The sequence below is a fragment of the Sorex araneus genome, chromosome 2 (genome assembly GCF_027595985.1).
Source record: "Sorex araneus isolate mSorAra2 chromosome 2, mSorAra2.pri, whole genome shotgun sequence".
Classification (NCBI taxonomy): Eukaryota; Metazoa; Chordata; class Mammalia; order Eulipotyphla; family Soricidae; genus Sorex; species Sorex araneus.
In genome coordinates, this window is record NC_073303.1 from 233,004,781 (window position 1) to 233,030,077 (window position 25,297).

Sequence of the window (25,297 nt, forward strand, 5' to 3'; positions counted from 1 at the left end):
CTAGGAATCAAACCTGGGTCGGCCACGTGCAAGATACTCTACCCGCTGTACTATGACTCCAGCCCCCTACTGCTCTTTTTTTGTTGTTTTTGCTTTTGGTTTAGACCCAGCAATGTTCAGGGTTACTCTTGGCTCTGCATTTAAAAATCACCGTGGTGGTGCTGGGGTCGGGGGTGGGGAGGACCATCAAGATTGCCAGGGATCAATCAAACCTGGGTCAGCAAGTGCAAGACAAGTGCTGTCTCCCCTGCCCTACCTTTCCCTTAATTCCTTGTTTTACTTTTTTTATTTGCTTTTTGGGTCATACCCAGCAATGCTCAGGGGTTACTCCTGGCTCTGTACCCAGGAATTACTCCTAGCAGTGCTAGGGGGACTATATGGGATGCCGGGGATCAAACCTGGGTCTGCTGGGTGCAAGGCAAACGCCCTCCCTTAATTCCTTGTTGATGGTGGGAATGCCCAGAGTGGGGTGGGCATCTTGGGAGATGACTGAAGGCAGAGCTGGAAGAACTCAGGGCTCCTGTTCTGCACTGCCCTGGCATTGGGGATTGAACTTTGAACTGTGGACCTCAGGGAGGATTGCCAGGGAGGAGATCCAAGCTGCCTCTGAGCTGTTCTCCACACCCCCAGACAAGGCTGTCTCCCTTCTGTCCAGGGCGGCCATTATCAGCACCCATTCCACTGGAAGGAGGGTGCTGTGGGGCTCGCTTTACCGGGCTTGGCTCCAGTATGTTTGCATGACTTTTTGTGACTTTTTTTTTTTTTTTTTTTTTGCTTTTTGGGTCACACCCTGCGATGCACAGGGGTTACTCCTGGCTTTGCACCAGGAATTACTCCTGGCGGTGCTCAGGGGACCATATGGGATGCTGGGAATCGAATCCGGGTCAGCCACGTACAAGGCAAACGCCCTCCCTGCTGTGCTCCAGCCCCTTTTGGTGACTTTTGACAGTGGTGCTGGGGGCCATGTAAAGCCAGGGAACGTGCCCTGGATTCCTGGATGAGCAAACTGAGTCAACTCTCTGTATTTCTCAGGCAAAAAAAAAAAAAAGGCGCCAGAGACAGAACCAAGGGAAGGCACTTGCCTTACCGCAGGTTACCCCCCTGCGCCCCCCAAGGTTCCCTGAGCACAGCCAGGAGTCACTCTCCAGTTGGTGCAGGGAGCAGCTCCAGGAGCAGGAGCAGTGCCTGGGGCCGGGGAGCCATAGAACACGCTGGGCTGGGCTTTGTATGGGAGCCCGGGTCCCCAGAGTTCCACAGTGTAGGAGCATTGGATGTGACCCCCAAACAAAGCAAAAACTGGTAGAGCATTTGCACACAGCAGCCAACCGGGGTTCAATTCTCAGCATCCCAGATGGTTCCCAGAGCACCGCCAGGAGTAATTCCTGAGTGCAGAGCAGGAGTAACCCCCTGTGCATCACCGGGTGTGACTGAAAAAGCCAAAAAAAAAAAAAAAGGCAAAAACAAACAGTGCAGCTGCTATGCTGCTCTCTGTGTCTATTTATCAAGTCCCGATTCTCTCTTGGGCTAGACAGGCTAGAGGCGCACACAGGTGTCGCCTTGTTTGGGTTAGAAACACCCCATCCCCCGACCCCAGCTGCTTGAGTTTGGGTGAGACACCCAGTTCCCAGACACTAGGAGCTACTTTGTTGCTAAGCCCACATTCCACAAGGTAAGGAATCAACAGGCGACAATGTGTCAATTGTACCAATGAACGCTTTATTCTGTTATATTCAAACCAGTTGTTTTTTTCTTTAGAGGGGGTTTTGCTTTGAAGCAGGGGAGGGAGGGAACACACCCTGTGCACACTCAGTGCTTAGAGGTGAGTTCTGGCTCAGTGCTCAGGGACCTGGTGCTTGGGGAGCAGAAATGCCAGGGGCTGGGGCCGGAGCGATAGCACAGCGGGTAGGGCGTTTGCCTTGCACGCAGCCGACCCGGGTTCTAGCCCCGGCATCCCATATGGTCCCCCAAGCACCGCCAGGAGTAATTCCTGAGTGCAAAGCCAGGAGTAACCCCTGAGCATCGCTGGGTGTGACCCAAAAAGCAAAAAAAAAAAAAAAAAAAGAAAGAAATGCCAGGGGCTTAGCTGGTCTCCAGCATTACAAAGTCTCAGCAGCAGCTTGCTGCTACCTGCTGGCCCTGCCTTGCAATTTTGTCACATGCATAAGTTGTTTGTTCTCTGGGGCCCAGGGCTGCCTAGGGCTGTGCTGCTGCTCCCTCACCAAGCAAGGCTTCCCCCTGTGCTCCCCAACCCCTGCCCTGTAACTGCACCTAACTGTACACCGCTGTGCTGAGGGCTTAGTCCTGGTTCTGCATTCCAGAGCCACTCCTGGAAGGGCTTGGGAAGAACCACATGGGGTGCTGGTGATCGAATTCAGGTCAGCATGTGTAACACGGGCTGGAGCCATAGCACAGCAGGTAGGGCGTTTGCCTTGCACGCGGCCAACCCGGGTTCTAATCCCAGCATCCCATATGGTCCCCGGAGCACCGCCAGGGGAAATTCCTGAGTGAAGAGCCAGGAGTAATCCCTGTGCATAGCCGGGTGTGACCCAAAAACCAAAAAAAAAAATGTATAAGACAGACACCTGGCCCCCCAAACATGCAGGCTGAGGGCTGAGCCTGGGAAAGCAACAGAGGTGAGCAACTGGCCAGTGTTGCGGTGGCTGCTTCTAATGTGATTGTGAATGGGGTCAGAGGCAGGGGAGGTCCCCAGGGAAGGCATCTTTGGAGGTACATGGGGTTGGAACCCAGACCTGGCCCCAGGGGCATTGAGCTTCAGGGGTGAAAGCTTGGGGCAGGGGGAGTTCCCGGGTTTAAAAAAATGCCAGAGTTGCTTTGCATGCAGCTGACCCGGGTTGGATCCCCAGCATTCCATAGGGTCCCCTGAGCACCACCAGGAGTGATTCATGAGTGCAGAGCCAGGACTAGCCCCTAAGCACCGCCACCCTGCCCCCCCCAAAATTTAACAATCAGCTGAGGCAGAAGGAGCCCTGTTTAATAAGACACCCAGAAATCCCAATGTTGTGGGTGCTTTGGCACCACCAACACATCGGACGTAACCAGGTTGTATTCAGCAATAAGCAATTGGGGGGTGGGGGTGGGATTTGGGGCCACACCTGGTGATGCTCAGGGGTTGCTCCTGGATCTATGCTCAGAAATAATCCTGGTGGTATTTGGGGAACTCTATGGGATGCCGGGGATCGAACCGGGTCCACTGCATGCAAGGTCCTCTGCTGTCCAATCACTCCAGCCCACAGCCAGGAAAGAATGACTGAGGCACAAAAGCTCCCAGGGCCCCTGAAGTCAGGGAGTCCATCAGCACCATGGATGCTCTTGCAGCCAACCTGCGTCAGAGTGGGGGAGGAGAGCTTTTCTGGTGTGTAGGGGGGTTAGGCTCCACCCCTCGAACTCTCTCTGGGGTCTCATATCGTTTACACTTTGGGATTCTTTTGGGTCCTAAGCAGTGCTTGGGCGCAGGAATAATTCCTGGAAATGTGAGGCCTGGCGATGTGGGCCTGGCAGTGCAGTGCCAGGGCTCAGGCCTGGGATACTGGATCCAAAGAGGCTGTGGTCCCCCTCAGAACCAAACCAAAGACCCCTTGGGAGACATCCATGCCAGGGTGGCCTCTGGCCCACTGAGTGCTCAGGGTACCCCTGTGGCGCTGAGGGGTTGATCAGAGCAATGCATGTGCTCTAGTCCACCAGGCCCCAGAAATTTCTTGTTCTGGGCCATCACTGGCTTGCTCAGGGATCACTCCTGGTAGGCTCAGGGGACTTTATGGGGTGCCTAGGATCAAACCTGGATCTGCCATGTGTAAGGAAAGCGCCTTACCGCTGTGCAATCTCTCTGCCGCCTCTTTTTTTTTTTTTTTTTTTAAATCTGGGGCCAAAACAATAGTACAGTGGTGGAACTTATGCCTTGTAAGTTACCGACTCGGGTTCTATCCTGGGCATGGTTCTCTGAGCATGCTAAGAGTGCAGCACAGATGTGCACACCCCAAAGTTAACTAATGTGAGCCATGACACCCCTTAAAAATGCATTGCCTTAGGAGGCTCAAGACGCTTGGGATAGGCACCCAAGCACTGCAGGGCACATCCCCGGCTGCGACCCCCCACCCCGCGCCACTGGACGCAAACACAGAATCATCCATACTGGCTGTTCATGTGTCACCGTGGCCCCTCTCTCCGTCCCCTGAGAAGACTGGGCACTAGAGAGATAATACAGCGGGCAAGCCACTTGCCTTCCATGCTGTCCACCCAAGTCTGATTGCCGGTACTTCGGTGTCCCCGAGCCCCACCAGGAGTAACCCCGAAGCGCAGAGCCAAGAGGAAGCCCTGGCACCGCCGGGGGTGAGCACTCAATGGGCGTGTGGTCGCGGTGGGCAGAGCAGCGGGTAAAGACTCGTGGCCCCGGCATGGGGAGAACGAGCGGCAGACGCGGTACTCGAGCTCCCAGAGGCGTCCCGGGCGTTCCGACACCTCCTGGAGTCAGGAATCTTGCGGACGAGATTCCAGCCCGGCGCCGTGGTGAATTTGGGGCCCAGGCGTGCCGCCGCCGCCGCCGTCTCCCCCGGAGCGAGGTGTTGTGTTAAACATTCACAGCGTTCATAGCCGATCCCCGCTTCCGGCCGCTCAGAAGCTCCCAGGACAGAAATTGAGGGCATCGCTCACCTGTAGCCCCACACTGGGACCTGGACCTGGACCGCTATTCCTTTCTCTGACCGGGGCTCCACCGAGCCACCAGCTGACTTCCGCTCCTCTCCCACCAATCCCTAGCCTTGCCTTTCTCTCCTCCCGCCCTGTATGGCAAAAGTCAGCCAATCATCTCTCAAAAGATCCCGGTTTCCTCCCACCCCACTGACGTCTGCCAATCACCATGGGTTCGAACACCGCCTTTCCCGCCCTCTTAAGCGGGCGCCGCGCGCCGCCCCTCGGCTGTTGGTGGCGCTGCCCTCCGCGGAACACGCTTTCCGGAAGAGCGGGTGAAGGGGTGGGCCAAGCCCGTGCGGGAAGCCCCGGGATTGGCCAAGAAGAGCCCTGAGCTCTGACTATCCCACCCTCGTTGGGACAACCGAGTCGGAGACACTGGGGATTGGTTCCCGGAGAACTCCCAAAGTAGCCGAGTTCTGGGCCCGCCTTCCTAGGAGAGGGCGCGCGGCGGATTGGTCCGCGAGGCCCAAGCGCGCTCCGAGCGGCGCTTTGCAATTGGCGGAGAGCGCGCTCGGGCCGCCCAGGAGCGTTGACTGTGATTGGCAGGAGGGCGGGCCGGCTATTTGAAGGAGGCGCGCGGACGCGCGACGCTCTTCCCGGGCCACTGATTGAGGCGGCGGGAGCGGTTCGCAGCGACGCGGCTCTTTGCGCGCGCCCCCTCCCCCGACCCGACGCGACTGGTGCGCGGGTTCGGCGCCAGCCCCGGCTTCAACCGAGGCCCGACGCGGCCATGGCCAAGGTGTCGGTGCTGAACGTGGCTGTGCTGGAGAACCCGACCCCTTTCCACAGCCCCTTCCGGTTCGAGATCAGCTTCGAGTGCAACGAGGCCCTGGCGGACGGTGAGGCTGGGCGCTCCCCTCTCCCAGACTACCCCAGCCCCGGCGTCCCGCAGGGCCACCCTCGTTTCCTCAGCCCCCCGGGGGACACCGCCCCCTTCCCGTTTACTCCTTCCTTCCTCGCGGACAGCTTCCCAGCCCCCACTTTGCAGCAGGACCGCACCGGGACGCCCTGTCTTCCCTATGCCCGCCCGGACCTCGCGTGCAGCCCCCAGCTCCAGCTTACCCCGTCCCCTATGTGTGAGACCCAACCTCCAGCTCTCATCAGTTTGTTCTCCAGGGGGTGCCCAGCGGGACACGCGTTACCGGCTCCTACCTTCACTCCTCACATACCCCATGCTCTCCCGGCGAGACTCCCCGTGATCCTCGCCGGCCCGGTGCGCTGGCATTGACTGCAGTATCTGGCCCCTCTGGCCTCCCTATCTCGCCGCCTGCGTGTTTCAGACTGGCTGAGGTTTCCCAGGGACAGTCAATCCGCAGCGGGGTTTGACCTCTGCCGGCTGGCTTCCAGTGGCAACTTTCGCTCATCCATTGTGGGGGGATCTAAGCTGGGAGGCCTGGGCAAAGCCTCGCAGCTTCTTAGGGCTCAGGGCCCCCAAGTGACCGCCTTCCCTCTGGCGCCTTTCCAGTGCACAGCGGGAAGGGGGAGAAGGGCGGTTGGCAGAGTATCCAGCAGTGCTGAGTTCCCCTGCACCTGAGGTCCGAGGGCCCCTGCCTAGGCCCTTCATTCCATCCCTCCCTGTGCTCTTGCACTTTTTGTTTTGTTTGGGGGCTAAGCTTTGCGATTCTCAGGGCTCACTCCTGGCTCTGAGCTCAGAAATCAACTACCAGCAGGATGCAGGAATTTTGAATGTGGGGTGCTGGGGTTTGAACCAGGTCCGCTGTGTGCATGACAGAGCCTTACCTCTTGCTCCTGACTCTGCACTCAGGGCTCACTCCTGCTCAGAGGACTCTGTGCCTTAGCATGAAAGGAACCCAGGTCAGCCAAGGGCCTTGCCCGGCTGTTCTCTCTCAGGCCTCATCCCTGCTAAGTGGAGGCACTAACTAGAGATCTAATCTGTAGCTACTAACTACACAGCAGCATTAAATCCTCGAAGTGTAAATAAATCAATGAAGCGTGCAGGCCGCTGCAGGGACACTGAGTTTTGAGTGCAGGCGGATGTGGGGCCTGAGATGAAGTGGGCCGCTTCCATCCGCCCCACTCCTTTCCTCCAGGAAGCCCCCGATGGGCTTTTCACAGGCTAGTGGTGAGTGGGAGTGGCAGGGGCTGAAGGTAGTGCAGAACTAGGGTGATGATGGGATGACAGGGATGGAGGGCCACACCTTTAAAAAGGAGGGAGACACCTGGGGCTGGAGCGATAGCACAGTGGGTAGGGCGTTTGCCTTGCACGCGGCCGACCTGGGTTCGATCCCCGGCATCCCATATAGTCCCCCAGCACCGCCAGGAGTAATTCCTAAGTGCAGAGCCAGGAGTAACCCCTGAGCATTGCTGGGTGTGACCCAAAAAGCAAAAAAAAAAAAAAAAGAAAAGAAAAAGGAGGCACCAGACCAGAGCAATAGGACAGCAGGGAGAGTGCCTATTCTGCAGATCTAGTCGATCCCTGGCACCCCCTGAGGTTCCCCAAGACCTGCCAGGAGTGACCCCTGAGTGCAGCTGGGTGTGTCCCGCCTCGGCGCTACTGTGCTTCTTGTTCTCTTCCTGTGTGTTGGGGGACCTCGGGCCAGGATGGGCTCACACAGGATGTGATGTGGCTGGGTGGAAGGTAGGGGTGAGTTTGAGCCTGCTGGTGGCCTTGTCCCCATCTCAGGGTCTCTTGTTTTGTGTCTGTGTTTGGGGTCACCCCTAGCTGTGCTCAGGGCTTACTCATGTCTCTCTGCTCAGGGTCACTCCTGGTGGGGCTCAGGAGACCCTTTGGAGTGCCAGAGATTGAGCCCGGATTGGCCACATGCAGGGCAAGCACCCTCCTGCTGTCCCATTGCTGTGGCCCCAGGACTCTATTATCATTTGGTTGTTTTGGGGCCATACCTGGCAAGATCAGGGGGGACTCTGGGAGGTGCCAGGGCTGGAACCAGCTTTGTTCACATGCAGGCAAGCACCTGAACCCCTGCACCATTGCTTTGGCTTGGGGGCCACATGTGGCAGTGCTCAGGGGCTACTTGGGCCGCTGGATGGAGGAAGGGACAGACCGACAGTGGCGGGACGCGCCCAACCTGGGGTCCCTGGGTCACCATAACCCCAGGTCTTCATCAGCCCTGTCAACGAAAGCTGGGGTGACCTACAAGGGGACAAAATCCTGCATGGCAAGGAGGGGCTGGGGTGACAGGACTGTTCTGGACCTGCCTCTGGGTCGCTGGGGAGTGGGGGACCCCGGGGCCTGCAGCTGCCCAGGGCGTGTGCTTCCTGTGACAATCCGGGGCTTGTGCAACTTCCCCCACTGGAGACCAGGCTTGTGTAATCCCAGAGAGCCCAAAATAAGCCGCGCTGCTCGCGCCAGGCTACCCCTTGCCAGCCTGACCTTGCCCCTGGTACACTTGGACATCCCGCCCAAGCAGCAGCCGGCAGGGCCCCCTGAGCTCTTGGCGCCCACCTCCACACTGGGGATACCCCCCTCAGTCTCAGCACTGCATGGGGCACGAAAGTCAGTTGGGGTTCTCATAGTGGGCCCAGGTCGCTGCCCTTGTGTCCCTAACCTGAAACTTCCAGGAACAGGCTGGATCTGGGGTGTTGTATGGAAAGCTCAGGGCAGGGGGGTCCCGGCATCCTCGCCTTCCCCACCCGTGGCTTCAGGTCGCCCTGTCCTGTTGTCGAGGGATCAGCGAGTGGCACGAGTCCCTGTGTGTGAAAGAGAATGCAGCGTCCACTACAGTACCCTGCTCTGCCCATCACCTGCTGCTTTCAGCCTCTGCCGTACGGACCCAGTAGCCCCTGGGAGGCTCCCGTTTCTCCCGGGTACAGGAGTCAAGGTGACCCAGGGCAGGGCACAGATGTCACCCCTGCCAGCAAAGCTTTCTGCTTGTCTTGGTGCCAGTGGGGTGAGAAGAATGTTCCAGGGCCCGAGGGGGAGGCCAGCAGGGCTGCGCTAGCCGTGCACACACTGGATCTGGCTGGATCCCTGGCACCACATCTGGCCCCCGAGCTCAGCCAGAGGAGAGCAAGAACAAGGATGTGAGGAACCTTCCATGGGTCCCAGACCTGCCCAGGGTTTGCAAACATCCCACTTGTCACGCTGACTGTCCCCTGCTGACTGTCCCACGCTGTGTTTCTGCAGACCTGGAGTGGAGAGTCACCTATGTGGGCTCGGCCGAGAGTGAGGAGTTCGATCAGGTCCTCGACTCTGTGTTGGTTGGGCCTGTGCCTGCTGGGAGACACACGTTCCTCTTCCAGGTAAGGATGAGGGAGCCCCAGGTTCTGCCCCCGCAACCCCAAATGTGGCACAACCCCCCCAAAAAGAAAAAAAAGATGGTTTGTGTTTGATGTCCGGGAGCGCTGACTGCACTCCAGTATCAAGTTCCGGTCACTGGGACTGGAGAGACAGGACCATGGCGAGGATGCTGGCCTGGGGCATGGCCAACCTGAGTTTGGTCCCCGGCACCCATATGGATCCCCAAGCTCACTGGGAATGATCCCTGAGTGCAGAGCCTATGTCAGCCCTGAGTCCAGGTATGGCCCAGAAAGCAAAGATTGAAAGTAGAAAGAAAGCAGCAGTTTGCTGTGCCTTGAAAGGGTGCCATCCTGGGTGGCACTGCCCCGGGGTAAGGCTCGGGGGCCCAGTGGACCTTCCTTACCTTAGGGACCGTTTGGTGGGACTTAGGGGTGGTACCGAGGGGCTGGTGACGGATGCTACTGCCTCAGATGTGTCTCCCCTAGGCCGACGCGCCCAACCCATCCCTCATCCCTGAGCTGGATGCCGTGGGCGTCACTGTGGTCCTCATCACCTGCATCTACCACGAACAGGAGTTTATCCGCGTGGGTTATTACGTCAACAATGAGTACCCCAGCCCCGAGCTGCAGGAGAACCCTCCCCACAAGCCCGACTTTTCCCAGGTGGGTCTGTTTTTTTTTTTTTTTTCTCTTTTGGGTCACACCCAGCGATACACAGAGGTTACTCCTGGCTTTGCACTCAGCAATTACTCCTGGCAGTGCTCGGGGATTATGGGATGCTGGGAATCAAACCCAGGTCAGCCTCGTGCAAGGCAAATGCCCTACCCGCTGTGCTGTCGTTCCAGCCCCTCCCAGGTGGGTCTGGAATCCACTGTGGTTCAGGCGGTGGCCTTGGCACCATGGACACATGCGAAGCTTCTCCAGGGCTGTCCGGAAGCTCGTGGGACCAGGCTAGGATAGCGGAGCGAGGCCTTTGTTTCCAGAAGCTTCCCCCACACGGACAAGATTAGATAGCCTTGCTGTGGGCAGGGGAGGCGCAGGACCACACTGCAGTCCCACATGGCCCAGGTGGGGGCGAGGGTGGGACAAAGGTCAGCTGGGCTTGGGCTGGCGCGGGGGCTCGGGGTGCCCGGATGGCTTGAGAACCTGATGCCTCTGTTCCTGTGGCAGCTCCAGCGGAACATCTTGACCTCGAACCCCCGGGTGACCCGCTTCCATATCAACTGGGACAGCCCCGAGGACCAGTTGGACAGTGCTGAGAACCGGGATCTGACCCTGGACTGTACCCCTATCAAGGGCCCAGGACTCCCCAGCTGTATCCACAGCCTCCTTCCAGAAAACTCCATGGACTGCATCTAGCTGTTGGGACCCCGACACTAGCTGGGCGCACCCAGGACATCTGGGAGCATGGCCAAGGAAGAACTCAGCAGCCAGCCAGGGCCGAGTGACCAGCTCACCCCAGCAGGACTGGGAAAAGCAGGTGCTGCTTCTGCACTCTCCAGATGACCCCCAGGGACCACTGTGCCACCGGCCTCTCCGCCTGCTCAGCACCTGAGCCAGGCCACAGGCAAAAAACCTGAGTGTGCAGGCCCAGAGGGACTGGCTTCCTGCCCAACGCCCCTGGGCTGAGGACTGGACAAGCCCCTTCCTGTGGGCTCCTGAAGGATCCACTTTCTTTTCTTTTTGTTTTCATTTTGGGTCATACCTGGTGATGCCCAGGGGTTAGTCCTGGCTCTGCACTCGTGGCGGTGCTTGGGAACCATATGGGATGCTGGGAATCAAACCCAGGTCAGCTGTGTGCAAGGCAAACGCCCTACCCGCTGTCCTATCGCTCCAACCCCAGATCCGCTTTCTTGAGGGGCCCTGCAATGTTTGGTCCAGGTGTGGGCAGCCAGACCCCTCTCCTTGGTCGCCCTGACCTGTCGGCACCCCATGGGACAGCAGAAACCCCCCAGCCTCTGCGCCCCGCCTCCAGTGTCCTTGATGCTACTCGAGTCTGTGGTGATTGCCGTTTTACACGGGTTTTCTATTGTTTGGTTGGTATAAAAATAAACGCACTTAACGCTGGCTGTGGGTGCGGCCTCAGGTGGGCCTGGCAGGCAGAGCGTCTCCCCACCCTGGGAGCGCCTCGAGTTTTCCAGGTTGACCCCCAACGAGGCCTTTCTCGGCAGCAGCGTCCGGACTGGACACAGCCAGTGACGCTGCAGACTTTGCCCTGGACCCACAGGGAGCGGTGAACCTTGTGTTCTTGGCCCTCACACCCGGACCCCGCAGGAAGCTACCTGGGGGCCCCTCCTGGGGCTGCCTGAGGCAGCCGTGCACTGGCAGGGGTGTAGCCAGGACGTCCATCCCCTGCCCCTGTCCGTACCTGAGAAACCTGCCCACGAGGGGGGAGCCTATGACAATCGGGATATGACCTGAGTTGTCACAGCTGAAGGTGGAGTGGAAGTTCCCATACTCCGCGGGCAGGAGATGAGGATGCAGAGACCCTCCCGGGGCGCTTCCAAAAGTCGGTCAGAAGGAAACCCCTGCCTGCAGCCACGGCAGAAGCCTGGATCCCTTCTCGCTCTGCCCAAACCCAAGGGGAGCCCTCAGCCCCCCGGCGCCCCAGATTCCACCTCTGAAAAGGCCATGACTGTCCAGGCCCTGGCGCGGGAGGCGCGCAGTGTCCCGCTCTGCCGGCGCCACAGGCGGTGGCCGGGAACACCCAGAGGCTGTGCCGGGCTGGCCACTACCTATGCGCCGGCCCTTGCGCGCGCCGCCGGCCACGGCCCCGCGAACTCTGACCCCCGCCGGCCCCTCCCCCGCTGGCAGGTGGACGGCGGCTGCGCCGGGCCAGGAAATGGGGCCCGCGGCGCCAGCCCTGGCCCGGAGCTGCCGCACTGGGCACGGGCGGGGGACTGCGGCGCGCACGGCCCGGCCAGTCGGCCGCCTGCACCGCCTCCTGGGCCGCGCCGCTGCGCGAGGCCGCCTGCCAGGCTAGGCCGCCCCGCCCGGCCGGTCCTGGGCCCCGGCCGCCTGCCTAGCCAAGGCCCCGCCCCCTCACCCCGAGATTGACATGGGACGTTCTGCGAAGGGCGGGCGGGACGGCACGCCCCCACCAATCGGCAGCCTCACCGGGCGGGTCCCGGGCCCCCTATCGGGAACCCCGGCCAATCAGGCGTGTGCGTCCGTCCAGTCCAGGCCTCGCGAGCGCGGGAGTGGCGAGGCGTCTGCGGCGCGCGTCACGGGGCCGCGAGCCTGTGACGGCGCGAGAGGGTCGCGGATAGCCAATGGGCGGCGGCGGGGAGCCGTCAATCAGGCCGGTCCTGGCCAATGGGCGGCGGGCTGCGGGGGCGTCACGGACAGCAGCAGCGGACTTGGGCTGAGGTTCCCGGGCGGGCAGGCGGGCAGGCGGGCGGGCGCTGAGAGACGCGGGAAGCAGGGGCTGGGCGGGGGTCGCGGCGCCGCAGTCCGCGCAGCCAGCCCGAGGGGCCGCCGCCGCCGCCGCCCCGCGCGCTCCGGGGCCGCCGCCAGCACCCGCCCCGCCGCAGCTCCGGGACCGGCCCCGGCCGCCGCCGCCGCGATGGGCAACGCCGCCGCCGCCAAGAAGGGCAGCGAGCAGGAGAGCGGTGAGTGCCCGGCCGTGACCCCGCCCCCGCCCCCGCCTGCCAGCCCCCGCCCTGGACATCACCGCCTGGCCCCTCCCCCCCGGAACCCCCTGCCTCTCTTTGCCTACCCCCCTCAGCACCCCTACCCCATGCCTGCCCAAAGTTGAGGACTGAGGTCCCGCAGAAGACCCCCGCGCAGGGGCCCCCGTGCACAGACGTGCTCCCGTTGCAGACTGTTCCCCCCCTTCCACACCCAGCTGTCACCGCCAGCCCTGGCACGCATGACCGCTGGGGCCCCACATGGAGCCCTGTCGCCACTCCACCTCCTCTTCTCCTGGCCCCCCTCCCAGATTTTAACTCTCCCCCCCACTGCCTCACTCAACTTCTTCCCAGATGGTTCCCCTGCTAGACCGCCCCGGGCCCAATCAACCACCGGTCTGAAAGTGCGGTGGGGTCCCTGTTCTCCCACCCTCACCCATGTCCCCCGGACCTTGGCCACTGGGTGACCACACCCTCCCCACCAAGCCCCGGCCATCTTTCCCCTGCCCTTTCCCTCTTCACTTCATTGCAGACCCTCGCCCCCGCCCCCCTCCAGCATCTCGCAGAGCCACCTGCAGACTTGGTTTTTCCCGTCTGTCATTTGGGGGGGTCCCAGGCCCCTCTATCTGGCGGTGCCCCTCTGCTTGAGCGCCTGTCTGCCTGGAGAACCCTCAGTGAGCCTACAGGAGCGGGAGGTGCATTTAAAGCCAAGTTTCAGTCCATCTTGTTTGGCCAGTGTATGGGCTCCCTAAGCTGGGAGGGGAGGGGGCTGTAGAGCCCCCTTCCCAGGATCCCACTGTGCAGTAAGCTCTAGGGCTCCTGGCGGAGCCCCTCAATAAATGGTTGTTTCACAAGTAAGGCTCCGTCTTTCACCCAGTACCCCCTGGCTTCTCCAGCGGCTTCTGATTCCAAGGAAAAGGCGGAGGGGGGTGGTGTCGGGTGAAGCTGGGCTCATTCAACCTGAACCTGGTGTGTGTGTGTTGGGGGGGGGCAGTTGGGTTGGTAGTGGGTGACTTGCTTTGCCAGTAAGAGTCTGATCATCTCCACCCCTCAAATCCTGAAATGATGGTGCTTCTGCCGCCGGGCTGAGAAAAACCCTTTTTCTGGAAATGCCTTGAGAAACGTCCTCAACCCCCTTCCTCAGTTCTTTCTGCTTAAAAAAAAAAAGTCATCACCCCAGGCCTAAAGATGGCCCTCAGCTAAGCCCTCAGTTAACCCAGATTGACTCTGGGACCCAGACGGGACCCCTCATCTAAAGCCTCACTTCCTGGGACTATTCTGGATGCATCTGGTGGGTTCCCGGATGCCCCTGTCCAGGGATTTGCAGCCAGACTCGTGGCCGAGCGGCCAGTGGGGGAACGTATCAGCAATGGTGGGGGCCAGGGCGGCCAGTGGCTATAGCTGAGCGCTTGATGACAGGACAGCAGGTGGAGAGTGGCCCAAAAAAACATCCCCCGGCATGAGCTCGGAGGGGGAGCCACGGGCCCCAGCAGGTGAGGCCGGCTAGGCAGTGGCAGGCAACTGGTTGCAGTAGCTGAGTTCAAAGTGGGGAGGTGACAATCCTGGAGAACTTTCAAGGGTGTCACATCTAGGAGGCAGGGGAAAGGATCCCCAGGAAAAATACCAGAGGTTCGGGAAAGAAGCATTAAATCTGTCAACTCAGCCAGGACAGCCGGGGGGACCGTCCCTTGCAGCCAACCCTCTCCCTACTGCTGGGCCACAGTCGGATGGACCGTCCATGCTGCCAGCCCTCTCTACTGCTGGGCCACAGCCAGGACAACCAGATGGACCGTCCTTGCAGCCGACTCTCTCCCTACTGCTGGGGGCAGCTGGGACTGCGGGATGGACCATCCCGTGCAGCCAACCCTTCTCTGCTGCCAGGTACAACATGCTTGGTGGTCCACAGGTCCGGCTCAAGTGATGTCTGAGCTGCAGCGAGAGAGGCTCCCTGCGTGCCCTGGGAGTTTGGCCCACCTGCTATCTTCCCATGTCTCTGAGTCAGGGATTTGCTTGGGGACCCCGGAATTCCCTGCCCCGACATTCTCCAGCAGCCCCCCTGGCCCTGACTTGGCTCCCTGCTTAGTTGAACATCAAAACAATGGGGGCTCCCCTGAGTTCGGACAGAAGCCTTGAGCAGCCTAAGCAGAGGATGCATCAAGTCCCGGTTTGCCCTGATCCACCATCAGATACGGGGCGCAGTATCGCGACAGGCCCATCGTACTGGGGGGTGGGTGTGCATAACCCACTTGGCGCGACGCCTATGGCCGGATTTGGGAGGCGCAAGGAAGCCCCCTGTGTCTGAACATTCTGGTCCCCAGGATGGGATGAGGCCGAATTGACCTGGGGGGGGGGCGCGGGGCGGGGGTGGGGTGGGGGGCAGTAGCCAGGTCTGCCTGCAGGGGGCACCGCCTGCATTTCCATGGCCAGCCTGTAGCCCAAGGCGTCGGTGTAGGGCGAGTTAGCCCCGTCCTGTTCCCAGGAACGCCAGGATGGGGATCAAACCCGCTGTGCACTGGGAAAAAAGGAGACGCTTGGACCACAACGGGCCAGAGCCCTGGCAGGGGCTCAGCAAAGATGCTGAGAGGATGGAGGAAAGAAAAAAGGAAAGTCCAAGCTCCGAACCCCGAGCTCGGGCGGGCAGGAATCAAAAAGGCAGCGGGGCCCCAAGAGGCCCCAGGGCCCGGCGGCCAAGTGGGGCGCAGGCCTTGGCCGGCACTGACCAAAAGTACCCCTGGGAGCAGGCCCACAGGAGAAGGGGCAGCGCTGGGTAAGAGCCTCTGCGGGGCTCCCGGGCGAGCTTGGAGGAGTCTCCCTGCGAAGAGGCGCAGCGGAAAACCAGCCCCCGTGACTACAGGGGCCCACGGGGGCCAAACCGCTGCACGCGTTGGCCGTTGTACGGATGCCCGAGAGGGTCCTACCAAGCTCCCACTTACCTTCGCATCCGTGGGGACTGTTGAGGTTTGAGGGTCCTGTGTGCCGGTCCCCTGAGCCCGTGGGCCCCTCGGGCGCCCCTTCCCTGCGGACCCCTTCCCTGCCCGCGTCCCCCGGAGCGCCCCCTGGCGGCGGGGTGTGGCATGGGCCGGCCGCGGTCTCAGGAGCCCTCGGGGCCGCCGTAGTCCGCGGCCGCAGGGGAGGACCCGGTGGACCGAGTGAGTGATGGCCTCCAGCCCCAACGATGGTGAGCGCTGCCCTGTTGCTATAGCAACTCGCAGTCACGGAGGGGCGGCGGTGGGGATGGGAGCTTGGGGGACCCCGACTGCGCCCAGGAGCCCATTCCTGCTGACCCGCGGGGCCAGGGATCCTGGGTGGGGGTGGCTCAGGCGGGGGTGATGGGCCATCCGGAGTGAGTGGGGAGGGGTCCCACTCGGCCTAGGGTGGCGGGTGGCGACCCCCGAGTCGGAGCTAAGTGTTCGACTCCAGGTCCTGTTTGGTGGGTGAGGGTCAGGCCTAGGAAGGGGTCGGGCCGCCCCTCGGAGGACCCTGCCCAGTGTCGGAGTCCGTGAAAAGGGGTTCTTGGGGCCCTGCGGAAGGATGTGCTGATGTAGAGCCAACATCGGAGATGCCCTGGACGGTCCTTCCCCTGGTTCCCCAGACTCTTAAATGCTGTTTGGGGGGCTGCAGGGGATGGGGTGCTCCGCGGTGACCTAACTTTGTTTTGAGGGATGCCCGTGGCCTTCCCTCTTGGGAGCACAAAAGGGTTCAGACCAGGGTGCAGGTTGTCCTCCCATGTCCGGAAACACGGACAGGGTGGTGGCAGGTGCCTGCCCCTGCCCCATCTTGCCCCTGGAGCCCACGGGTGCCAGCCATTCACCCTCCACTTCTTGGGGGATCTGGGAAAAGGGAGAAAGAGGCTGGGAACTCCCCTGTTCCCCACTGGGATTCAGCCCTGACCTCGAGGCCCAGTGTGGAGCAGCTGGGGTGTGGCGCCCCTTCTCTCCCAGGGTGCAGAGCCCAGCCTCTGCCATCCCCCCAAGCTGCTCTTACAGCTAATTAAGGTAGCTGGGGGGGAGAGACCTCATTAGTCCCCAGGGAGCCCCTGGCTGCTTCCCAGGCCAGAGGAGCCTTAACTGCTTCCCCTCCACCCTTCCGCGGTGTCCTCCTGCTGGGACCTCAGCGCCCCCAGAGCTGGTGAAGCCCCCAGTACCAGCGCAGGAAGTCAGCTTGGGCACCCCTCGGGTGCCCTGGGCAGTGAATGCTGGTGGGCATCCCCGTTACCAACCTCTGCTTGGGCCCCTTTAAAGGATTCCGTGGCAACAGGCTCCTCCTCCGGGGTCCCATGGGACCCCCCACAGCCTTGCCTGCCTGCCCTGGGGCCCTGCGGTTCCGGGTCCTCGGCAAAGGAAAGGTGCCAGGGGGAGCTGCTGCCAAGCATGGACGGGGGGCCAGGCGGCGGCGGGAGCGGGGCCTCGGAGCTCACGTTCCAGCTGTGCGTGCAGCTGCTTCTCTGGGCACACCTAGCCGGACGCTTCCTGAGCTACCTGCGCCGTGCCCGCCGCGCACCCCGGTCTGCGCCCTGAACCCCACCCACACCCTCTGTACCCTAACCCTGCACTCCGGGAGGGGCAGGAAGCAAAGGTGAGTGAGGGGGCTCTGGGGATCGCGCCCTCCCGCACCCTTGTCTGTGCCTGATTCGTTCGGCAGGTGCCTCCCCTCCCCAACTCTGACACTCCACTATCACCCAGGGACCGCCTGAGCCTGGGTGAGTGGCAGCCATGGCCTGGGGAATAGGGAAAGTTCTCGGTGTCCCTCCCCCCTCCCCATCCCCCCACCTTTGCTGCCTTCGGATGTGAGAAAAGCAGAGCCCAGTAAAATGTAGCACGGTCCAGCTGGGGGGTGTCAGGCCCAGGCTTGCGTCCACCTCTCTTTCGGCCACTGCCCAGCACTCGTCGCTGAGGCTCCTGGGTTTTCTGCCTCAGCCAAGCAGGGTGGAGCTCTCCTGCCTCAGTTTCCCAGAGTGTGAAAAGTGGTGAAGGGGCCTGGGCTCTGCCTGACATGTCGCGGGGATGTTTCCCGGCGGGGCCCCCCCGGGGCAGGCTTCCCTGGAAGCAGGTCAGGATCACACACCCCTCGCTGGGCCAGCCTGGGCCCCTGGGCAACAGCTGAGCCCCCCAGGGCGCCTGCTCACAGCAGAGCCCCAGCCGCTCCCCAGAGGAAGGCCAGGCGGAGCAGCCAGATCGAGGCTATAAATACCTCGGGCGGCCGCTGCTCCCCGCTCCTGGAATGTCCTCGACGCGGGGCGGGTGGGGGTGGGATGGCTGGGGTGCCGCTCCCCGTCCCCCACAAAGTTACCCTGAGCCCCCCTGGGTCCTGCCAGATCCCATCCCTGTCGTAAAGGGGTCCGAGGCCAGCCTGGACCTACCCTGCACCCAGCAATCTGCCCTCAGGCCCCTCCAGGGACCCCGAGGCCTTGGGGAAGGTCAGGATAGGACTGAGCCCCCACACTCCACTCTGGGCAAGCAGGTGTGCCCCCAAGGCGCCGGGCCCTGTCTAACTGTGCCGTCTGTTCCTTGCAGTGAAAGAGTTCTTAGCCAAAGCCAAAGAAGATTTTATTAAAAAATGGGAAAACCCTTCTCAGGTGAGCTCCCCCAAATGCAGGGCCCAGGGTGTGCCAAGGGGTCTCCCCCACCCCCTCCAACAGGGGCCTCTCCCGCCACGCAGCTGCTGGGCCCCAGGCCAGGCTGGATCTGGCCCTGCCACAGCCCCAAGAATGAGCTTGTCACCAACACCACCCCCCACAGTCCTCCCCCTCCTCTGCGGCTCCACCTGCTCCCCAGGGGCCCTCTGCTGGTGGAGGGCGGGACGCCCCAGACCCTGGCGGCTGCTGGCCACAGACTCTCCTGTACACTGGGTCTCTGAGCCTCCCCTGTGACACCCGCAGAACACAGCCCAGTTGGACCATTTTGAACGCATCAAGACCCTCGGCACGGGCTCCTTTGGGCGGGTGATGCTGGTGAAGCACAAAGAGACGGGGAACCACTATGCCATGAAGATCCTGGACAAACAGAAGGTAAGCCTGGATGGTTGGGAGGGAGCAAGCTGAAGGTCTTCCCAGAAGAAGTGGCATTGCCCCTGTCTCCAAGCCTGTTGAACTGTAGAGTTGTTTTTTTTATTTCTTTTTGGGACACACCCAGCAATGCTCAGGGGTTACTCCTGGCTCATGCACTCAAGAATTACTCCTGGTGGTGCTCGGGGGACCATATGGGATGCTGGGAATCAATCCCGGGTCAGCTACGTGCAAGGCAAACGCTCTACTCACCGTGCTATCGCTCCAGCCTCACTGTAGAGAGTTTTGAACCCGCCTTTTCTTCTTTATTTCGTTTTTTTTTCTTTTAATGGCCAGGCTCCCCTTAAGCACAGCACTACACTATAGAGCTTGGCACGTGGCTTGGAATCTTCTAGAATCCCTGCGAAATAAGTTTAAAAAGTGGGGTGATGGGTTGAGATAAGATCAGGGAGCGGGTCCAGAGTACTAGGACAGCAGGGAGGGTGCTTCCCTTGCACCCAGGTTTGATTCACAGCATTCCCTGAGCCCCGCCAGTGTGATCCCCAACCCCTGAGCACTGCTATGTGCGGCCTCAAAACAAAAAACACAAAACCGTTTCCAGAGAGCTGGCTTTGACTTCATCCCCACCCCCGCCACAGCCTCTTCAAGGGCACTGAACACTGAGCTGGGCCAACCCCCGAGCACCACTAGGTGTGACCCCCAAAACTAACTGTCTCTGTCACTGTCATGTCATCCTATTGCTTATTAATTTGCTCGAGCGGGCACCAGTAAAGTCTCCATTATGAGACTTGTTACTGTTTTTGGCATATCAAATACACCACGGGTAGCTTGCCAGGCTCTGCCGTGTGGGCGAGATGCTCTCAGTAGCTTGCAGGGCCCTTCGAGAGGGGCGGAGGAATTGAACCTGGGTTGGCTGCGTGCAAGGCAAACGCCCTACCCACTGTGCTATTGCTCCAGCCTGTGATACAATTTAAAGAATAAAAAGCAAGGCCACACATTTGGAAACCCTGTCTGCAGGAAAATCACAAAAACACAAAGTATGGAGATACAAAACATTAAAAAATAGGGCAGCTCAAATTGGGGAGCTGAGACCCAGGCTCTCTAAGGCCCAGCACCATGGGCCCCTTGGCCCCTGGACAGCGCCCCAGGCACTTCTGGGGAGACCTGCCCCCATATCGAGAAAATGATAAAGTTGGGCCACTGAGTGCTCGCTTCATGTGCTGGGGGCGGGGACCCTGTGGTCCGGGTTCTGTCCCCAGGGGTGCCCCTGAGTTCCAAGACACAGGCATGAGACTGGGGAGATGGCTCAGGGGCTGCAGCTTGTAGAGCCCCCCAGAGTCACGCCCCAGTGTGGCAGGGGGTGGGCAAGCCCCAAAGCGTAGAAGCTGGAGGGCCGGACAGGGGCCGGAGCCAAAGGACAACCGGAAGGGAGCTTGTCTTACACACTGATGACCCGGGTTCGATCCCAGGACTCTATAGGGCCCCCCAGTCCACCAGGTGTGATCTCCAAGCCAGAGCCAGGAATAAGGCCTGAATGAAATGAAGAAGGCGAAGAGAAGGGCGAAATAATGCAAGGAGGAGGTCCAGGGCAGGAGGGAGGACGGCCGAGGGAGGAGAGAGGAGGGAGGAGATGCTTCTGTGACTGTCAGTGTCCACTCCCTTGGCCCCACCCATCCTGTTTGCTAGGGACAGCCCCACAGGCTGTGCTCAGGGCAGGGGTGCCAGGGGAGGGCCCAGTGACTAAAGCAGTAGTCCAGCAAGTGTGAGGCCCAGATCCAGTTTGGGATCCAGTGCGTCCCCCGCCCCCCACAAGTACTACTCATAGGGACCTAACTGTGAGAACAAGGTTCTGGGGGTGGAACTCAGGGGTCACTCCCACCCTTTTGCTGTCCCTATGGCCCAAGAAAGGGGCTTCACACTTGCTGGGCGACTGCTTTAGGTCACTGGGCCTTCCCCTCGAGCCCCTGCCCTGGTGTCTCTGGCTGTCTCAGGAAAGGGGTTTCATTCTGTTTCATTCATTTGTTTTTTTGGGGAGGCCACACCCAGCGGTGCTGGGGGACCGTGTGGGGTGTGGGGATAGGGCTCAGGTGGGCCTCAGGTGTGGCCATCACCTTCCCTACTCTGTCTCTCCAGCCCCCAAGAGGGTGGTTTTGACTCCCTAAAGCTATACTGTCTTCTAGTTTGCTTTGCAGGGGACTTTCCTAGCGGGGGCATGTACCCCAGGTGGTACTCGGGGTCCATGCCGTTACAGGGCTGGAACCTTGAAACTCGCTGGCATGTGCTCCCACCCGGTCCCCCAGCCATCTCATCTTTCCAGCTTCTGCTCAGCGCTCCTTCCTCCAGGAAGCCTTCTTGGGCTGTCCCTGGGTTCCGCCCTCACCAGCCCCTGTTCGGGCCATCCACCGGCCTCCCATTTCCCTGGCTCCGTCCCCTCCCGGCCAGTGACTCCAGCGCTTTGGCCGTGACCTTGCTGTCTGGGGCCGGGCCCACCCACAGGTGGTGAAGCTGAAGCAGATTGAACACACGCTGAATGAGAAGCGCATCCTGCAGGCCGTTACCTTCCCGTTCCTCGTCAAGCTCGAATTCTGCTTCAAGGTGGGCTCCGGGGCACATGGATGTACCCCAGCCCACACACGCGCCCACCTGCTGTCCTCAAGTCTGGGATCTTTTCCTTTTCTCCTTAATGTGTGTGGGGGGGCAGGGCGACAATACTATTCCCTGCGGGACTCCATCCCCAGCACCCCACAGCGCGGGGGGGGCAGGAGGGATCTCTGTGCACCATGGGGGGTAGCTCCCATTTGGAGCCTGCCACCCCCACCTGGTGCTGACCCAAGCTGACCACCGCCTCCCCCCACACAGGACAACTCGAACCTCTACATGGTGATGGAGTATGTGCCCGGTGGGGAGATGTTCTCACACCTGCGCCGCATCGGGAGGTTCAGGTGAGCCGTGCCCTGGGGCTCCCCCCGACCTGTGCTGCCCCAGGACTGCCCATCCATCCACACCCCTCCAGTGCATGTCTGTGACCCCCCCTTTGGGGGTGGTCCCAGGACCCCACCCAGGGCATTCCTGTCCCTCACAAAACTCCATGGGTCGGGGAGATGGCACCAGATGGGAACAGCACCCGGGAAACTGCCTCAGACGCCAGACGGCAGGTCACCTGCATGGGCCGCATGCCTGCAGGGCCTGGGCCCATCAGCACTTGGGGCTGCATTTGCTGGACATGGACATGAACCGCGGCTTGGCGGGCCCTACATGTGTGAGGCCCCGAGTTGGATCCCCGGGTACTGCCTGGCCAGAGACTTAATTCACCCCCAGCTCCTAGGTCCAGGAGCTGCCTCTGGTCCCCAAGCTCTCCTGGGCCCTATAAAATTTATTTTAAAAATTAAAAGTAAGGGGCTGGAGCAATAGCCCAGTGGGTAGGGTGTTTGCCTTGCATATGGCTGACCCGGGTTTGATTCCCAGCATCCCAAATGGTCCCCCAAGCATCACCAGGAGTAATTCCTGAGTGCAGAGCCAGGAGTAAACTCTGAGCATTGTTGGGTGTGACCCAAAAAGGAAAACAGAAAACTCAAAAAGGGGGGCACCAGCTCATACCAACCAGGCTGGGCTAGAGCCCTGGTACCACACAGGTTCCCCTGAGCTCTCCAGGAGTGACCCCCAAGCACTGCTGGGTATGCCCCCAAACCTTCCAAATAAATAAGAATCAAAAAGTGAAAGCTATTTAACCCAAAGAGGGTGTAGGTGAGGAGGCCGTGCTGTACCTGAGGGTGGGGGACAAGCAGGTCGGGCTGGACATGCACCTCCTCCCATGGTGGGGGCACCCGTGCTGACCCCTCCCTGTGTGCTGCCCCAGTGAGCCCCACGCCCGCTTCTACGCGGCCCAGATTGTGCTGACCTTCGAGTACCTGCACTCCCTCGACCTCATCTACCGGGACCTGAAGCCCGAGAACCTGCTCATCGACCAGCAGGGCTACATCCAGGTGCTTGGGGGCAGCCCAGGGAGGCCCCGGCCCACCCACCCCCACCGCCCGCCAACCCACTTCCCGCACTGCAGGTCACGGACTTCGGCTTTGCCAAGCGCGTGAAAGGCCGCACCTGGACTTTGTGTGGGACCCCTGAGTACCTGGCCCCTGAGATCATCCTCAGCAAAGTAGGCGCTGGCCCCTCAACCTGCCTGCGCCCCCTCCATTACCCCTTCCCCCTCCACCTCACCCCTGCACCCCCGCCACCCCACAGGGCTACAACAAGGCAGTGGATTGGTGGGCTCTGGGGGTGCTCATCTACGAGATGGCTGCGGGCTACCCCCCTTTCTTCGCCGACCAGCCCATCCAGATCTATGAGAAGATCGTCTCTGGAAAGGTGAGGCCCGCGGGGGCCGGGGGGAGGGCGGACAGCCTGGTCAGTGGGGAGGTGCTCAGCCAGGGGGCAGTGCAGGGGGCAGCCCAGCCCAGGCCCAGAGTGGTGGAGCGTGTAACCAGGGTCACACAGCACCGGGCTGGGATGCCTGGGGAAGGGGGCAAGGCCGTCGGGTGAGCCCCCCTCCACCCCTCGCTGAGTGCTGCCCCCACCCCCAGGTCCGGTTCCCGTCCCACTTCAGCTCCGACCTGAAGGACCTGCTGAGGAACCTGCTGCAGGTGGACCTGACCAAGCGCTTCGGCAACCTCCGGAACGGGGTCAGCGACATCAAGGGCCACAAGTGGTTCGCCACCACTGACTGGATCGCCATCTACCAGCGCAAGGTGGGTGCAGGGGCGGCCTGGGGGCGGTCCCAGGGAGCCCACAGGCTGAGGGGGCCCTCTCTGCCCGCAGGTGGAGGCCCCCTTCATACCAAAGTGCAAAGGGCCCGGGGACACGAGTAACTTCGACGACTACGAGGAGGAGGAGATCCGCGTCTCCATCAACGAGAAGTGTGGCAAGGAGTTCTCGGAGTTCTAGGGGTGCGCCTCAGCCCCCGTCGGGCCCTCGCTTTGCTTAACGATTTTCTTTTCTTTTTCCTTTTTTTTTTTGGTGGGGGCTGGCGGGTTGGACAGCCCGAGGGTCCCCTCAGAGTCCAGATTTCAGCCCCAGGCGGTGGGGAGCAGGAAGCCCAGGTGATGGAAACGGCAGAGACACTGCCGCCCCCTCCGCCACGCCACCCTCTCCAGCCCCTACCCTGCCCCAACCACTTGTTTTAAATAAGTTTACCTAGGGTAGGGGTGCACTGGGGTCACTGGGAAGAAGGCTGCTCAACCCAAGCGACCCCTGCCCCCACAGCCTGGCTGTGGCCCCAGCATGAAAGAGGGAAGGAGCACGCAGGCCCAGGAGCACCGCTGCGCCCGCGCGCTCGCTCACCCTGGGACCAGAGAACAGAGCGATGCGCACGGGAACGCGCACGGGGCTTCTAGCTGGAATATTTGAAAAGACAATTGACTATCTCACTTACGTTCCAGCAGTGCCTCCTGCCTCCCTCCCGCCACCCCTGTCCTGCCCACCCGCCTCCCCGAATCCATTTGAACCCGGCTGGGAAGCAGAGCACCTTTGGAGGAAGGAGCTGGGGGGCTCGAACCTCGGACCTCCACCGCCCCCTCTGCTGCTCATCGCCACCTTCCCCCTGCCCCTGCCGGGGGCGTCTGGGGCAGTCCCGACCTCCAGCAGCGCTGCCTCCTGCCCCGACACCATTCTCAGCCCCTCGGGGCTTCGGGACCCAGACAAAGCAGCCGCCCCTCTCCCTGCAAAAGTCGCAGGCACCCGGGCCCAGGGCCAAGGACCCACTCGCCCTGCCCCCCTCCCCGAACTCCGCAGTTTTATTCTCAGCTACATGCCCAGCCGCCCCTGCCTCAGCTCAGTTGGGAAGGCAAGCTCCCCCTAAAAAAAATAAATAAAAAGACTTGGATTAGGCAGAGACCCTCCCCCACAGGGCCCGGGGTTCAAGGTCAGGGCTGTGGGGAGGGGCCGCCTGGTCCATCCACCCAAGCAACTCCGGGTCTCCCACCCACCCCGATCCCGGGCCCCCCACCCTCATTTTTGCTGTCTTCTCCCAGGAGAAAAGCGGGGAGCCACCCCATCCACCCGCCCACTTGTCCCTGCCCCAACTTCTCCCGGTCCCGGGAGGAGCTCCGAGGCCAGGGTGGGCGGCCCAGGGGGTGCTGGGGCGATTCAACCTGTGCGGGAAGGGCCGACTTCCTGAACCGTGTGCTGTTGTAAACATATTTGAAAACTATTACCAATAAAGTTTTGTTTAAAAAAAAGTGTGGGTGTTGCTGAGGCAGGGGGGCCCCCCAGCACCCCGGGGAGGGGGCGAGGCCGCTCGGGACCCCGGCGTCCGAGCTGCGGCCCTGCAGAATCCCCGGTGCCGCTGGAATTCCGTCACTGCCTCTGCCCCGCGGGAGCTGGGGGGCGGGGGGCTCCGAACTGCCCTCTGACCCCGGATCCTGGGCCCCCCACCCCCACCCCTGGGCGCCCGGCCCCCGGCAGTGAGGGCGCTCCAGGGAGAAGCTGGGGCGGGTGCGCCGGGGAGGCCGAGCGGCGGCGGGGGCGGCCCTGGCAAAGGGGAGCCGCGGGGCGGGGTGCGGGGGGGGGGTCGGTGCGCGCCCCCTCGCCGCAGCCGCTGCGCGCGGCAGCCGGGCGCGGGGGCGGCGGCGCCGGCCGGGGGGCCCCCGCGGCGGCGCGGCCCGCGGGCCGGCGAGTTCCCGGTAAGTGCGGTCCCGCGAGCGGAGCGCGCCGGGGAGGCGTGGAACGGGGGGCTGGGCGCCGGGGA

The 25,297-nt window shown here is 61.6% G+C and overlaps 2 protein-coding genes across 4 annotated transcripts; both read left to right on the forward strand.

The window, feature by feature from the left end:
- The first annotated feature begins 5,333 nt into the window (after positions 1-5,333).
- On the forward strand, positions 5,334-10,955 carry ASF1B (anti-silencing function 1B histone chaperone). Its single transcript, XM_004616625.2, has 4 exons — positions 5,334-5,546; positions 8,813-8,928; positions 9,412-9,588; positions 10,096-10,955. Exons 1-4 carry the CDS (start codon positions 5,438-5,440, stop codon positions 10,282-10,284), a joined length of 591 nt encoding a protein of 196 aa, XP_004616682.1. The 5' UTR covers positions 5,334-5,437; the 3' UTR covers positions 10,285-10,955.
- A 1,323-nt stretch (positions 10,956-12,278) lies between these two features.
- Positions 12,279-24,788, forward strand: PRKACA (protein kinase cAMP-activated catalytic subunit alpha). Of its 3 annotated transcripts, none has more exons than XM_055127558.1 (11): positions 12,280-12,536; positions 18,068-18,129; positions 18,433-18,561; positions 21,055-21,153; positions 21,418-21,500; positions 22,415-22,541; positions 22,616-22,711; positions 22,798-22,920; positions 23,136-23,300; positions 23,371-23,498; positions 23,991-24,788. In XM_055127558.1, exons 1-10 carry the CDS (start codon positions 12,491-12,493, stop codon positions 23,494-23,496), a joined length of 1,056 nt encoding a protein of 351 aa, XP_054983533.1. In that variant the 5' UTR covers positions 12,280-12,490; the 3' UTR covers positions 23,497-23,498; positions 23,991-24,788. The 3 variants fall into 3 exon arrangements, with proteins under 3 accessions (XP_054983536.1, XP_054983533.1, XP_054983534.1); XM_055127559.1 differs by having other exon boundaries at positions 23,994-24,788; XM_055127561.1 differs by having other exon boundaries at positions 12,279-12,536; positions 23,371-24,788.
- The last annotated feature ends 509 nt before the right edge of the window (positions 24,789-25,297 follow it).

What these genes read in the sequence shown, in the direction of transcription:
- ASF1B (XM_004616625.2), top strand. Translation starts at nt 5,438, where the DNA reads ATGGCCAAGGTGTCGGTGCTGAACGTGGCTGTGCTGGAGAACCCGACC. An exon ending in CAACGAGGCCCTGGCGGACG is followed by an intron (nt 5,547 to 8,812) that starts GTGAGGCTGGGC and finishes GTGTTTCTGCAG; the next exon opens with ACCTGGAGTGGAGAGTCACC. An exon ending in ACAAGCCCGACTTTTCCCAG is followed by an intron (nt 9,589 to 10,095) that starts GTGGGTCTGTTT and finishes TTCCTGTGGCAG; the next exon opens with CTCCAGCGGAACATCTTGAC.
- PRKACA (XM_055127561.1), top strand. Translation starts at nt 12,491, where the DNA reads ATGGGCAACGCCGCCGCCGCCAAGAAGGGCAGCGAGCAGGAGAGCG. An exon ending in AATGGGAAAACCCTTCTCAG is followed by an intron (nt 18,130 to 18,432) that starts GTGAGCTCCCCC and finishes TGACACCCGCAG; the next exon opens with AACACAGCCCAGTTGGACCA. An exon ending in CGCCGCATCGGGAGGTTCAG is followed by an intron (nt 21,501 to 22,414) that starts GTGAGCCGTGCC and finishes GTGCTGCCCCAG; the next exon opens with TGAGCCCCACGCCCGCTTCT.